Source organism: Haliaeetus albicilla, chromosome 14, assembly GCF_947461875.1.
Source record: "Haliaeetus albicilla chromosome 14, bHalAlb1.1, whole genome shotgun sequence".
NCBI lineage: Eukaryota > Metazoa > Chordata > Aves > Accipitriformes > Accipitridae > Haliaeetus > Haliaeetus albicilla.
Genome location: NC_091496.1, coordinates 25,627,238 through 25,643,788, shown reverse-complemented (window position 1 = coordinate 25,643,788; position 16,551 = coordinate 25,627,238). Strand labels below are relative to the sequence as shown.

The 16,551-nt window shown below is 39.6% G+C and overlaps 1 protein-coding gene across 6 annotated transcripts in view; it reads left to right on the top strand.

Moving 5' to 3' along the window:
• Positions 1-16,551, top strand: part of CPED1 (cadherin like and PC-esterase domain containing 1) — a 163,352-nt gene that overhangs the window by 133,083 nt on the left and 13,718 nt on the right. For all 6 annotated transcript variants that reach the window (XM_069802042.1, XM_069802043.1, XM_069802040.1 and 3 more), the window contains 4 exons: positions 6,048-6,184; positions 15,191-15,411; positions 15,674-15,775; positions 15,981-16,068. In XM_069802042.1, the coding sequence (XP_069658143.1) occupies positions 6,048-6,184; positions 15,191-15,411; positions 15,674-15,775; positions 15,981-16,068 (548 nt within the window). The remainder of the gene's footprint in view (positions 1-6,047; positions 6,185-15,190; positions 15,412-15,673; positions 15,776-15,980; positions 16,069-16,551) is intronic.

Here is a 16,551-nt window from a genome sequence, read left to right as displayed (position 1 = left end):
ACAAATGGAAAAAACCCCACACTCCTGTATGGTCTACTAACACAACTGTATTTTTTATCTTGCCATAGATAGGAGCAGCTTCTCACAGCACAATTTGCACAAACTCATGGAATAATCAATACAAAGTAAAAGGAATGTGGGAACTGCCTGAATGCATCACTTCATGTGAAACAGAGGCATATATTAATTTTGTGTTATACGAAGGGAACACACAAAGGAGACACTGTTGTACCTAGCAGTGTATTTTAATCACACAGCAAGTTGTGAATCATAAAGAAGCACAACCCATCCAAGCACAACCCATCCTATGTTACTATATCAGGACATAAAGTTCCTGACTAAAAAGCCCAAACCAAATCTGCAGAAGAGTCCTTCTGGGGCAGACAGTCTGTTTCTCCTGATACATAACATGCTTCCTCTGAATACTGCATCTAGCTAAGTGAAGCTGAATATAAAATATCTTTTACAGCCTTATTGTGAATAATATACACAATCAAAATGGAAACAAACTTCAGGAGATGTAGTCTCAAAGGACGAATGTATTAAACAGGGAAGAAAAAATTCTGCTTATAAAGTGAAGATTGCCAAGAGGTGTCTAATGACCCTAGAACTGGGGTTTGCAGTATCTGGCAACAAGTGGCTGTATAGTTTTAATGTATGTCACAACTTCCAAATGGAACTGGAAAGCATGGCTTTTTGTGGAAAATCATTCCAAATTTGTAACAACCGAATGATATCCCAATCCTGGCGGTGAACATTTTCCTAACACATATGGGAGCAATTGCAAATTCCCAGCTAAAGCAGCAACATTTCTACTTAAGTAAGTTAAATTTTCAGAGAAGCCAAGCAGCGTCATTTCCTCTCAGAAGAAAACTTAAAACTTCTGCAGAAGTAAGGCAGCGTCATGCACTGTTCTTACGCCAGGGAGCAGCTTAGTTGTGTAGGGATACTGACGTACTATCACAGCAAAATGGATCTGTGCTGGCAGACGCTGGTGTTTGTGCATACGCAGGCAGAGGCTGAGGCAGAGCAGCAGAGAGAGAGATGAAACCTTAGTTCTTCTGACATTAATGGTAGAACTTAGAAGTCTGCTTTGCAGTTCAGTACAACCAAGATTTCACACCTCACTTCTAGTCCTTTGATGCAGTGCAGAGACAGTAGTTCAGGGTCTAACCAAAAGGCAGAACTGGCTTCCTCCTGTCCCAGTCACCATGGCATTAGTCTTTGGAGGAAGCTCAGCGTTTTACCAAATACGCACTTAATTTACACGATTTCTTTCTCTCTCTTTTTTTAAAAAAATCAATAAATGCAAATTGGAATATTCAACCAGGGAAGTTTCTCTCTTTCCATCTTTTTTAGATCGTGGAATGAAATTACAGTTTTCATGGCAACAAAAATCCTTTTCCCTTCAGAAAATCCCCTTTGATTCAATGGTGTTTGAACGAGGCTATCACAGGAAAATTAGGTCTTTCTTCAGTATTGCTGTGTTATCAATAATACAGAAGTCAGCAAGCATTAACCATGTGTTTGGCTCTTCAGAGAGAGAGAGAATTTGATAGAGACCATGAGGACCCCAAGTTGTGCTAAATTCCTGCAGGTGAATCGGCTACTGCAGTCTGTGGAAATTTGGTTTGCAGACAGTTACAAAATCTGGTGGGTAAGAGACCACAGCTTAACTTCTAATGTTCTGCCTCATGGCTGTGACGTGCACGTTTTAGTTGTATCCCAGTTTCCACACTTTCTACAACTGTATCCAGTTTAACATAATTCTGTACAAGCTCTCTCTTTGCATTCGACCACTATCTGGATTTGGGTCCAGCAGAGACATAAACTGATGTTCAACCAAATGAGTGTCTCCTTTGGTTACAAACAGTAAATTTCAGTTTGGACATAAGTCTGTAGGTCTAAGGCTATTTATTCTGTAGCATCAAAATTGTGTGCTTTTAAAAATAATTTTAGTTTTACTTTTCATAAATGCAGCTAAAAGAAAAAGAAAAAAATATTTCTATAGCCTATTCAAGGAGAAGAAGTTTTTTAAAAGTGTTAGGGTGCCAAATAGATACCAAATGTAAAAGTAAACTAGTCATAAATCAACAAACTATCTTTAGCAGCAGTGTAGGTTAAATATTTAAATTTTGAGCTGTCAGTTTAGAAAATTCTTTTCTTTTTATATGGATAATTGTTTAGCACTAGAGAAAAACTTTGATTTTGATCTTGAAAGCAAAATATGTGTTTTTGTGGCTATGACAATGGGAAGGGTTGAATAAAAATAAAAGAAGCTGAAAGAAGAAACAAAACTATCAAATTAAGTGTACAGCCTTTATTGGTTAAAACTTTTAACTTTGGGCTAATATGTTTTAAATACAAAGTAAACAGTCCTAACAAATTATTTTAAAAGTATATTTCTTTTCATGCCATTTTAGGAGAGCAGTCTTTGGGAGTACTGGTAATGTTTAATCTCATATCTTAAGCAGAAGATTTATGTATGCGACTGATAAATTGCTCTAATGAGCCAAAAATCCAGTTTACTTTCATTCTTCCTGTGGAAACCTCCTACTTACAGGCTTTCATAAAACTTTGGTTTTACCAATTTTTAATTTCTGAATAAACTAACAGCAGCTCTCTCTTTCCTGCTCTTTCACTGAATTGTAGGTAAACTTTCCCTTGCCTGGTAGAGCCAATGATAACTCTTTTAGCTGAAGCACCACAAAATGCAGGCTGATGGAAATGGTGTTGAAAGCTGCATTGTGTGCTGCTACCTTATATAAATGGGGAAAAAGCAACTTATAATTGCAATAGAAAATAAGCTTAATTTCCAAACTAATATTGATTGTTTGCAATTTTTCACTGTTAATTGTTGTGTTCTTTTACATACGAGATTCATTTTATCTTTTAACACAGTCTTATTTTTGAAGGTTAGGAATGCATTGACTAACTGTTGTGAAGTTACAATAGGAAAAGTTCATAATAATTGGATTAAAAATGCGTAAATTTACATGCCTCATTTAAAAAATCTATGTAAATGTAAAAACTACAACTATTCTGTTAGCATTAAATGTCAGTGCTTCCTATAAACATGAGTTTATCTCCATATATCCTTAATCTCTAATTTTTTTACACTTGCCACTAACCTTTAGCATATGCCAAAAATGGATCTATTTTTTTCTTAATATACCTAGAGAGCTATTGAATATAAATCAAACAAACTATTTGAAGGAAGCTTTTCAAAAGGTACTTATCACTTTCTGTTGCCAAAGTTTAAACTTTTATTGTTCAGATGTCTCAGCTTCTCAATATTCATTTTATATAGTTCTACTTTTCTCGTTTATTACCTAAAACCAGATCAGCTCATAAATGTGTGGGATGTTAAGAAGAAAATTCCATAAAATGAGGGATCTCAGATGTTGTAGACATTGCCAGAACTTTTATGTATTTGGTTTGAAAGAAAAATTACAACGTCAGGAAAAAACCTGCCCAGTTTTCATATAATTTTTAAATGTGAACCACTGCCCAAACCAACTTTCAGATCATTTATGAAGAACGCTACAGTAGTGGTAGTCTCAGAGTCCAGACCTCAAACCAACCAACCATTCTGTCCCTGCTCTGTTACTGAAAAGGCACAAAGCAATAAAAGGTATTTGCATGGCACCTATTGCTGCGTTATCTGAGACCTTGCACTTTTCTGTCTCTTCGTACGACTGCTACGAAGCTGGGAATGGTCCTTTAGCCATGGATTGCAAAGGGGGTGCAGAGGGAGCTGAGGGCAAGATCCACAAGTGACGACAGAAATCTTGGGGGGTCAAAGCAAGCCTAGCCCCAGTGGTGGCCAGGAGGCCACAACCTCGAGCAAGGGACCTCAAAGGCAAGGGAGGGCCAGCGTGAGGAAGGGATTCACAATGGCCGGCACTGGAGGCTGCAAGAAAGAGGAATTGTCTAAATTCAGCCCTCAGTTTCCCAGCTGAGCAGAATATTCAGCTGGAAAAGCACTCCCTGCTCCAGAACCTGGTTATCCACTGTGTACCTTTAGATAAAGATTCACTTTAACCCCTAGATAAAAAGTATACATAGGATCTTGCCCAGGGACCAAAGTTCAGGTCTCTCTTCTCCCGCCGCAAATTACCAGGCTACAATCACGCTATTTTACTGTCCTAATGAATTTTGAATTTTAAAGTGGTCCTCAGCTGATAAGAAGAGTGGGGAGCGTTGTCCTTAAGGACAAACAGCTGGGTGATTAGGACACAGACAATGCAAGTTTGAAATTCCTCTGAGCCAGGGGCGCTGGGCAGCTCCGTCTCCCCGCTTGCACCCCACCACCATGGTCCTGAGCATCCCTCCTTCCCCGCCTTCCTCCACGCTGAACCGGGCTGCTTGCCAAGCGGCAGCCTTCAGGAGGCACCTGCGCCCATGGGAACCGGGGGAGCTGGGTTATGCTTACTGACCCACAGCGTGGCAAAGTCAGGGTCCAGGCTTTTATTTAGGTTCCGTCTGCCATTATTTGCTGCACATCATCTGCAAGGGGAGCTGAGGGTGGGGTGAGCGTGTTCTCCGCAGGGCAGAAGTAGCAGCAGCTGTGCAGGCTACGCAGCAGATGGAGCTGCGGTGGGATATATTCTGCCCTTAGACGTACCAGCGCGGGCTTTCGTACAAACAATTCTTGGTGCTTTTATTTAGGACTTCTTTATCTGCTAAAACAACTCACCCTGCTACTTGCCAAAACATACTCGCTTGGGACTTGCTCAGTGCGAGCGCAGGCTGCCTCCCTGGAAATTCCCTTGCTCCTGAGGTAGCAGCTGACTCTCCCAAGGCTGCTGGGATCTGCAGGATTGCTTCGGCCAGCCTCCCACTCGGTCCCCAGCCTGATAAAAGTCGATAGGCAGCAGCCTTGGTTTTTTGCTCCGGCTTCTTGTGCAGCAGCAATCTATCACACACAGCAAAGCACACCCAGCTGGCTGCGGAGCTGCTGTCTGGTAGCAGTGACAGTCACGAACTCTAAGGCCAGGTCTACTCTGCAAACATTTGCTTTTGGAGCTGTTTGCTGGGCTGTGGTGAGAAACCCCGCTGTGCTAGCAAGGCCTGATAGCATTGACACAAGGACCTGGGGGCCTCCGTGGTGTTCCTCGTGTAATGCCTTTAATCAGAGCAAACGCAGGTTTTGCTAGCAGAGCTACACAGACATTGGGAAATATTGTCAGGATGATACACCTTTGTGGGCTAGAAAAAGCGTTTCTTGCATTGATCTGAATATAAAGGCAGCTAAAAAGTTTTCTGTCTTCCTTCAGAAGTTAAATCCCTCAGACTTCCTGTAGGATTTTGGAAATGAACAGCTTTAGAAAACCAAAATAACAAAACCATTCAACCTTAGGTAAGAAATGCCTAAAACCCACTGACTTTTGGTAATCCCACTTTATGCGCCTGATCTGCAAAATCATTTTTGAAAATAGGGATCAGGCTGTAATAAATCACATAGGTTATTCATCTCACCTTACTTTCACCTTCGAAATGTATATGTGTAACCTGGGACAGTCCTCTGAATTCTCACAAGTTAAAGAAATAAGTATTTTCGAGGGGAAGTCAGCCTCTCTTGCTTCATTTTTCTGTCAAGGGGCTCTCAAAGTCTAGCTTCAACCAGCGACCCAACTTTTAGATGTTTAGTTGTAGATAAGAATGAATCTTGTCTTTAGACCCTTCTGAATGTAAGTATTTTCTTTTTGCATTCACCCTCCTCGCCCCCTTTCCCTTTCTCATATCCCTTCTGTGGAGAAAGGACAAGCTGCTATGAGAAAGGCAACAGGAACTGGGAAACAAACCCACAAACAAATGTCAAATTTGAGCGTTTGCAGCTCTTTCAGGGAAAGGAAAAACTCCCACTATAGCTAAATGAAAAGGGCATAACACAGAGGAAGAAATAGTCTCTTCAAAGGGTTGGGGGACATTTAATATAGGGAAAACTCCCATGACAAAATACTCAAAAAATATCTCACTTGCTGTATAATAAAGCTACTCACAAAAATACAGGGAGGTACTGACATCCTGTTGCTGTTTTCCAGGGCAGTGGATTGTCCCTTGCCTCAGCTGCTCTGACAACAGGACCTGCGACTGGAGAGAAATAACGTGGCAGCCCCACGGCTGCCGATACTCAGTGCTAGCCAAGCCCGAGCTCCAGCGCTGTGTGGAGGGCAGAAGGGTACGTAACAGATTTTACATTTAAATTCATTTTTATTTACCTGGAGGTTTAGTGTCCTGAAGCTTTAAAAACAATTTTATGATTGATGTGTAAGAAAAATCCCTTTTTATTATAACTGGAAAAAGATTCGGATGGAAAACCACAGGGACGAAAACCAACCGTTATCCATAATTTAGCCTCATACGCAGACACAGTTGTCTGCTGCCATTTCACATGGGAGCTTAGGTCACACCAGCGGAGTTTCAAGACCTACGGTGTATGTGGTTACCAGGTAGACCTGCAGTGAGTACATAAGGACCGTAAATGGAGGATGGATTTGCATTGTTGTCACAGTTTGTCTCACACTTGACATGCAAGTTGGGTTTCTTCTGCTGCATACCTAATGCATGGCATTGCTTGTGCACACTAATCTTACCAAGTCTTCTTGCACATTCTTTTCTTGTAGTGAAGCTTCTAAGGTGATTGCTTGGAAATACAAGGTCTCCTTAATAAGCATGCTATGACTGTAAAACTGTTGAGAGAGAGCTCTGATCTGAGGCTCAGGTACCTTACTGAGGATACAAGTATCCAGAAAGTAAGTAATTAATTGTTATCAAGATTTTTATAGTGTATTGTTCAGGTAAGAAAGTAGTAACTAAAAGTGGCATTTTGATAAAATCCAAGAGCATTTCTGTATAGACAAATACAAAAATAATAGTCTTTCAATTAACATTTCCTCCTTCTTTTCTGGGAATTTCTTGTCCTGCACAAAGTCCTTCATTGCCATTTGGCTTTATTCCTGCCTGTGGTTTTCTCCATTACTGTAGGGCTGTGGGTTTCTCCCAACATATTTTTCTAAAAAACCATAGGTTTATATGACAGAGGAGAAGCCTGATTTGCTCCTCATGTACAAAACAAGCACTTCTGGATTGACCACAGCAAAAAATATAGAAGAATTTCATAGCTTTGCTTTGGTCTTTCATTTCCATAGACATCGGGCTGTTTCAATAAGCAAACACCCTTTGGTCAGACAATTGAAGGATAGCAGAGGAACAATATGCCGCTAAGGAAGTGGATTGCCAGGGTATTGCTGGGAGGATTATGCTGATGTTCCTGCCTCCTGAATCCGACCACTCACATTCACCAGTGTCAAAAACAGGACAGCATTTGTTAAGGGTCCGTTAAAACCAACTATATGAAATGTTTGTGAGCTTGATTTCTTAATTCAAATTCCACTATGTTCTGACTCTCTGAGGTCACTGATCTATTCTAGTGTCAGATGAGAGCCAGATCCTATGTGATCTACACTAACGCCATGCAAGAAAAATCTCTGTAAAACTAATTGCAGTTGTTTCCCATTCTGCATCTTCTGCAAAAGTCTTCCGTCATTGTCTGATAACCTTCACTGCTCTGTAGAAATCTGCTGAATCATTCCTGTTACCTTTGCACAGATGTCTATGTAACTGGTTTATTCTTTTAACGTCATCACTCTAGCGCATGTTCCCCTTTTGGTATATTTCTCCGATATCTTTCCCTCTGATGTTATTTTTGTCATCACTTTGCAGTGGTTTTGTGTGGCATTTTGCAATAGCATTTTTGTTTCCTTCACCAAAACAATAAATGTAGAGCCTGGACCAACTCCCTCATGTCAGTAGAACTTAAGAACTAAGAAAGACTTTCTTCATACCTAAGTCAGATGACTAAAAATTGTCCTCTGCTTGGGTGATAAGGTCCTGATTCTGCCTATGATTAAGAGAAACTTTAGAATTACTTTACACAGTCTAAGCAGTGTAGTAGAAGAAGTATTTTTTTTTTCAGGTGCTCAGTGAAAGAGACTTTTGCCTGTCAGTTGCATTGTATGCTATTATGTATGTTCAAGCAACCTGGATCTTTTATAAGGGGGCTATTGAGTAGCCAGCAAGATATAATTCTTGTGAACAAATACATTTTTAGTACACAAGAGATTTCGGTAACCATCTATAAATATTTGTATTTCCTAATGTGTGATATTAGTTTCAAACCATTATATATCTTGTCTTTGAGCACTACAGAGATCACTGACTTCTCAAACTAATGACATCATAGTTTCCATAATAAAATAAGCGGAAGGTTTCAACACTAGAAATGTAAGCAGACTGCAAAAAAAGCATGAGTGCAAAACGTAAGGGCAAAAATCATCAACCCAAGTGAGGACACTGAGATGATCTAGAATGCAGTTTGATTTATATTGTCATTTGTTGAAGTTAGCTAAGAACAACAGAACTCACTCATGTGTCCACGTCTCAAAATGGGCTCAACTAACCTATGTGCCTCTGTATTCTGGGGTTTTTTAGTATGCCACCACACTTTGAATATTCAGCTTGTGTAACTTCGGTCTCTGGAGTTTAAAATCCTTTACAAAGGAGTCATGTATCATGATCTACATCTGGATTCTTGCTCAAAGTTTATTCTGAACTAAGGCAGTAAGACCTCCATACACCCCACATAATTACCAATCCTTCCTCAGGAAAGCAGAGACATGTATATCTGTAGCATCTTTGGGTCAAATGACATCATACCTTCCATCACAACACTAACAGTCCTCTGTGACTGAATTTCACTTCTGAATACCTTCATAAAAAATTCTGAGTCATGCAAGATTTCACCAGGAATTACAGGTAAAGCAAGACATCTGTGATCCACTAGGCTGACGTCTCTGATTTTTGTCCTGGAAAAAATATAATTGGGTTTCACTATTCTGATCCACTGGCTTTACTTCTTACAATTAAAAACATCGTGACAAGACATTATAAACAACATAAGTGTCTGTGATTATGTCTTTTCTTCTAAAAAGGAGGTGTTAATCTTTATGTCGCTGTCAAATTCCAACTATGATAACTGCAGGCTGTTTTCTTATGCTCCCCTATTAGTTTTGTATGAAAAAAAGAAAAAGCCTACTTGTCTTTCTACTTTTAATGAATGTGAAGGGAAGCATGCAATGACTTAACCATTGCTGTGCTGTGTCCATGATCTGGGTGCACTTCAGGAATTAATGAAATAATATGTAAAGGGAATGCTCTTTTTGGCTGAAATGCAGCACATGTACCTTTAAGTGCAACCATTCTGTTTTTCTCATGTTTCATAGAACAACAGTAAAATGCAGCATTCAGATGTGTCTCTTGCTTATTTATTTCTTTTATGAAATTTTCAGTGTTTCTGAAATATGTTTATGGTCACCCAAACAGAGCCTTTCTTTCCTATCTGCATCATAAATAAGCCCTAAAAAATGCTTTCTAATTTGTTTTCTAACTCCAGGCTGCTTTCATGTCTTATTTTAAAATTGATTTGCTTTTCAGAGCTCATCTCTAAAATTGTCATCTCCTTTCTCTATGACAGAAATCCATTTTCCCTGGCTATGACTTCCAATTGATTTCACATCATCATTAACTGCTGTTTTTGTTTGTGTGCATGTTAGTTGTGTGCAAAATTAGTTTGGTTTTGTCTGTGTTTGAGCTAAGTTGTCTCTGTTTCATAAAAACATAAGACCACCTGTAGCGAAACAATAACACTCAGATTGTTTGAGACATGAGAAAGGATATACATCCACAAAAACAGTTTCAGGCCTTATTTTGCTTTACGATGTGTTAGCAAGACTAGTCAGACATATGTTTGCATTTCAGACACAGTAAACAGGAAAATTTTGAAGTGTTGAGGCTAAGGTGATTCTAGCTGAGTAGATTTTCATTCAGTCCACTTTTAATATCTGCAGTCTTTTTTCTCCTCCATTTTAAACTCTTACTAAGGCTAACAAGGTGCAGGCTGTGTTGTTCTTAGGGAGGTCCACATGTATGTCCTAATAGAATCAAAGAGAGAAGCAATCATAATAAAAATATTATATCTGTATTATATTGGCTCAACAAAATCCTCTGTAACTGTGGTTAATGAGTTTTTGCTGTAAGATTTATACAATTCTGTTAAGACATGATGCTTTGATTTTTGTGCAAGAACTTCAAAAAATGGGTGAAGGAAAAGGGGTTCTAACAGGTAATTATTTATCCAATTAGCAGCGTATAGAAAGCTGGCCTCAATAGCAGAGGGGATATGTATTTTGTTTATCATTGAGAAATACTACTCAGAGTTTAGTCTTATAATAAAGTACCATTGAGTCATGTGTAATTAAGAACAGGAAATATGAAAAGGCAATATTTGCTGAAGTACTTAAAATTCAGCTGTTAAAACAGGAATTTTAACTTAAAATTTCTTAATAATATTTTAGAGTTAAGTAGTGTTTTGGAGTTACAGGTGTTTAAATTTCCTAAGTGTGGTTAATTTATAATGATAGGTCTGGTTGAGAAGTGAATTCCACTATGCTTACACAATCTTTTAAAGCCTTTAAGCTATAATGGAATTTTTCACACAAAACATTTGCAACAGAAGACACTGAAAACATCTGTCTGTGTGAAAGCGTTGGGTTTTGTCTGGTAAAATTATAACCTTATGTATGTCTGATCCTTTAGTCATCCTGTAGACAAATGCCCCATTGACCTGAACAGTACATGACTAAGCCTTGTGCCAGACTGTAAGGAAAATGAGATATGGCATATTCTACACACCTGAGCCATCATTTTGCTCATTATCGTCATAGAGCTAAATACAGAATCATCCCTAGAGCCCTTGGTTCAAATTATATGAAATACCACGTGACACACACAACTACAGTAAGTTCATGCAACCATATAGAAATAAATGTGGCCATAGCTACCACACATTCAATTACACTAAGTGATTATTGGAATTCATTGAAGCTCTTGGGTTAGTTGAAGGACATAAATTTTCTTGCTGGGGCTAAACATTGCTTATTTTAGCCTTTGCATCTTCCAAGCATTTGCTGAAAATGAAGCTGACTTGCAAAAGGTGGACTTTGAAAGGTGCTTTCTGATGGCCTGCATACCCCAACAAAATGTGCTTGGCCAGCTCGCACAAGGGCAGTTTGAAAAGCAGGTAGGATTACCTACAAATGTCCTCTTCTTCAACCTCAATTTTTTTTTAGGGAAAAGAAAAAGAAGAGTTTGTTTACTTTTCCAGGATTTACATGTCTCATAGCATGGTTGATCCAATAGTTAGAAGCAGATTGTTGGATGCAGACATGGTCTTAATGAATGGATGCTTTGTGTGTGGATTTGCTGGTGATGTGCTGTGCATCCACTGGATACACTGGATTACAAGGGATGCATATCATTCTATCTGACATCTTCTCTGGACTTACGGGAGAGCATTCCCTTCAAAATCCCCAAACTGCTGATACCTTCTCATGAAGACTGCAAACAGACTTCAGAGCTCTCCATCAGGACTGGAGGGCAGGGACCATAGGTTTCACATAATGCAGTCCTGGTTTTAATGACATATCTTTCAACAATGCTGTGATTTCACTGTGAAAGACGTAGCTGGAGTTAAACAGATTTGCTTGATTCCAGAGATACAGTCCTGGCATGGCTCATACTTACCTGAACAGTCAAAGGCTTCTTGACTGAAAGCCAACATGGTTGCTATAATTGACTGACATCTTTGAGGATGACCTACACTTTTGGTCTGGCTTTCCGTACAACCACAAGTCCACTTTGGCTCATTTCTCTCTTCCCCACTTACATCAAGTCTTGACTATTCTTTTAGCAGACTTTCTGAGTGTTCAGGTTAATTTCCCTAGTGAAACAACTTGTCTTCCTCACCAATGTGATGTTGCCATCTGTCTCACTCCTGACTCATCCGGCTCAGCCACACCTTCTTCTAGGAACAAGTGTACATTCCCACATGGACACTCAGACACTCAATAGCATTAGCTGTCTGATCTGATCTCCTGAGCTTCTGCTTTACCTCCTCATAAGAAGCTCACTTAAGAGTGAAAATGGAGATATTCTGAGGCTCAGAACTCACTCTTTCCAAGATGGGCTGTGGGCAGTCTCATCAGTCTTGTGATAATTTTTTTAGATGTCTGGGCCCTAACAGTTATCTGTTTCATACAGTTATACTGACTACTCTAAAGGAATCTGCTCTGACTCCTGTCACCCCCTTCATGTTCTCAAAACATCAGGACAACAACAACAGTACTATTCTAAGGCCCACCTGATATTTTCCTATGGTGCCCAGCATCATGCCATTTACAGACTAGAACTGCCACTTTTAAGAGGTGATCGTCCCTAACTTGTCTCTCTTGGTACTGGTTTTCTAAATGGCTGCACATAGTGCCCTCCCATCCGCAGACCTGGCCAGCTAGGTACCCCAGCACAGCCTTGAAAACTCATTCATGGATCCACCACTTGTGTGTGTGTGTGTGTGTAGGTGTAGAAACTGTAAAGCCCTACAATGCTAAAGTATTGAATCATGTAAATGGGGGTGGGGGGTGGGATGGGGTGGTGGTGTTGTATGATTTGCTCTAATTTTGACATAAAAAAATGGGAAGGAGACTGAGGAGTCAATCTCAGTCTTTGATGCTCTGCAATGTTTGAGACTTTGGGAATATTTAGAATGACACTTCACACTTAAATTGCTAGAGAATACACAATGTTGGCAAAGCAAGACATCTGTGCATCATGTTCATTGGCCTTCACCGTGGTTCTTCTCTCCTTTTTTTCCATGAAGGGTGTTGTTCTGCTGTTTGAAATCAGTGGTAGATGAGATTAGACCAAATACAGTTAGAAGAAGAAAATATCTATCTGAATCTTAGTCACAGTAGAATGAAGAGTGAATTAAAAATGCCACATCTGCCAAATCAGTGTAATTAATAGCTGAATATGCTCCTTTGCAATTAGAAGTCCCTATGTGCAGTGATAACAAAATGGTATTGTATGTTATTAGAAGTAGAAGAGAAACAATCTAGCATGTACTACCAACTGCTCTATGTGTGTAACCTGGTGGAGCCTGTTTGTTATTCTGCTAATGATGTGTTGTGTTTCTACAGAAATGTTCTCACCCACATTGCAAGTTAATGATATCCTTGCCTGCTAATATCTGAGAACTGCTTTTTAAATAGATACACATCTAGATACTACAGTGATGGACTTATGAAATGGAGATTAAAGATACATAGATATAGACAGACCGGAGAGATTAACAGATTTTGCAAGTTAAAAGAATTGTTGTTTAAACCTCAAGTTAACCTACTTTAAAATTAGGACATATTGTAAGCATGGACTGTCTTCCTAATTGTGCATGTTTGAGTCTGTCAGAAGAGGGAAAGAAAGAATATCTAACCAGGCCTTCCAAGGACCCAAGGATCCTTGACTTCTGTGAGTCATGTTATGCTTGGTTTAAAGAGGTTTCTTCTGACACGATGTGAAAAGAGTTGGAAATCCCCTTGCATGTGAGAGGAGTGCTTGTGCAGTACAAGCATGAACAGCAGCTGTTTAAGAATTTACTCTATGAAGCAGCTTTGAGAGGTCCAGGACAGGAGGTAAAAGAGCCTCTATGTGCTTAGTGCTTGTTTTAATTTCTTTGCTACTATACATAATCTATCAAGGGCTTCTCTGCAGTCCATGATGGGCAAGGCATGGGAAGTTTAAGTCATTGTCATGCCTATTCTTGGCCCTGCCACCAGATAGGTTATGTTCACCTGAAACTGCTTCTGCTCTGTGGGAACCATCATTGGTACACTGTTGTGGCTTATTTTTAATCACAATAGGTTCATAGTGGGAACTGGAATCAGTTCCTAAAACTGTGTCATTCCTGAAGGGAACAGATAAATAGAGATGTGATAGATGAGAGGAGTCCAAGATGCTTTCACCACATGAAATCTCTAAGAGAAGCTTTGGAAATGTATTCTTGAACATGTAATCTTGTGGAGTCTGAATTCTATTTGCATAACCAAATATTCAAGGTGGAAGTGGTAAAGCATCAAACCCCAAATCAAATTAAGAAAGCAAACAACAAAAACCCAACTTAGAGGGTGGGTGCCAGAGCAGGTAGGAGAAACCCTGTGCAGAGAACTGGGCTGTTACTGTGTTATGGATCTATGGGGTTTCTGACTCCCAGTTTTACATTTATGCTCCTCTATGTGGATTTCTGGCTGAGGTGACTGTGGTAATAACCGACTATGCACACAGTTTCATTGGCAAATGACAGTGAACCTGAGTTCTCTTCCCCTTTGGACTCTTGTCATTGCTTACACGTCCTCTTCTGCAGGAGGAAATGCTAGTCCTATCCACTAAAAATAGGGCAGTTACATTAAAAAAAAACACGTTAAGTTTTGTGGTCTCCACATACAGAGATGCTTGATTTGTCAGGGGATTCTACAGAATAAGTAGGAGCAAGCCCAAATCTTACTTCTTCGTTCATTTGCAAGTTCAGAGTAGCCCAGCAGACTGCTGATATTTGAAGTACTTCTGTCATCCTGGCAGCACTTCTAACTCCCTTCAGGCCACGATGCTTCCTGGTGGTCACATCACACATGCCAGGACTCTATTCAGATTATCTTCCACCAGAATAACTCCCCTTTTTTTCCCCTCTGAAACTGCAGAAAGACCATTTCTCTACAAATAAGGCAGCAGCTGCATCCATTGATATGTGTGTGTGTGTGTGTGTGTGTGTTACTTTGGTGTAAATTCTGATGAATCACATTTATGGAAGACAGACATTAACCAAGATGTGCTGTGTAGGAGCAAGCCACATGAAAAACTGGAGGAACAAAAGCAGGAAACTGCAAGCAATCACAAGAGGCTCTGTACTAGCAATTGGAAGTAAATATAAACATAAGCAAAAGAAATTATCAACAAGGATGAAAATGCAGGGCTAACTGTGCAGCTATAGCCATCTGTAACCTGTACTTTTTGTCTTTGAAACACATAATGTAGCTTTTTGTTAATCAGATCACACAGATTTTGCTGAAGCAGAACTTTAGTATTGAGATGTCAGGGCTAGAGAACTGGCAGCTCACAGAGATATTTCTTGAACATTATAAGAAGTGTTTAAAAACCTGCAAAGTAGCTGTATTCTTTTCTTCGCTTTTGGTTTTTGGAATGTACAACTTCTAAGTCACACCTTTTTTTCCATCCAAAGATTCTTTTTATAGGTGACTCAACTAACAGAGGGATGATGTACTATCTAATAGAAAGGGTGAATAAGACTCTTCAGGAATGGCAAAAGACTCATGATGTTAAATGTTATCATAATATCAATGAGGGGAAAACATTTATCAGTTACTCCTACTACCCCCAGTTTTGGATGAACGCAAACCAGAGACCGACTTTTGAAAAAGCACTAGAACAACTGCTGCAGAGGTACTGTACAAACTCTATTGCTGGCTTGTTTGTATTCTCATTCTATTCACAAATGTGTTTAACACATTTTACAATTAAAGTCCATAAACAATTAAACATAATGTGTGCAGACCGTATTGTGTGGTTGAAAAATAGTAGAAAATTACATCAGGCCTCTGATCAGGATGCCAGATACAGTTCACTGAAATGCAGTGCAGTGCAGTTAAAATGTTTGCCATCTGTTTTAAGGCAACATGTGTTGTTTTTCCTTTCTGGGTTTCAGATCACGTCCCCTGGAGAACACAGACCAGACCGTATTAATTGTAGGTGGCGTTCAGTGGCTTAATTCCAATCACCTGCAAATTATCCAAAAGGTGTTGAACAGGTAATGTTATGTACTTGGTGTTATTCCAAATCTTGATATGATAAATTATGAGAAACAACTTGACAAAAATTTTTAAACACAAACATTTCATTTGTTTTCTCATGGGTGTGCACTTAAGTGACTTTAAAAAAATAAAAATGCAATGTCTTTTGATGTGTCTGATAAGTAAAATGTGTGTCCTTTTTTTTTTTCATTCGCTAAACAGGGAAAATCTATCAAATATCCTGGTAATTATCAAATCCATAGGGATGGGCTTTCACCTCCCAGTGGATGGAATACATTCTCTGTCACAGGTAAGCTACAGTACATTTAGAATGCATTTTCACGGAAGACTTGTCATTTCAGCAATAATTTTGCTGTCTGGTCAAAATATGTTACAACCTCTGCTGAGCAAGCTTTAGGTGGATCAAAGAAGAATTAGTGTTTGCCTTTGCTCATACTGCTTGCTAATACGGATTCAAACTAATTTGCCTTATTTTGTGGATTCCACCGCAATCAGAGCACTGTTCAAGACGCCGCGCTCAATCAGCCATCCCAAGAACCAGAAGAAGCTCCAATATTAAGCCTGCTGCCAAAGTTGAGAAATCGAGCTGGGGATAGGCAGATTGCTCCATGTACCACGTCAAGCACAGGCCCTCCCCAGGCTTCCTCCATGGTTACTGCCGGATCAGATTCACTGGTCTGGCTGCACTGCACGGCTCTCCATAAATCTATCTAAACCAACCTATGAAGCCAGAACATTACAGAGCAGCTGGAATGGACCGGTGAATCCAGCC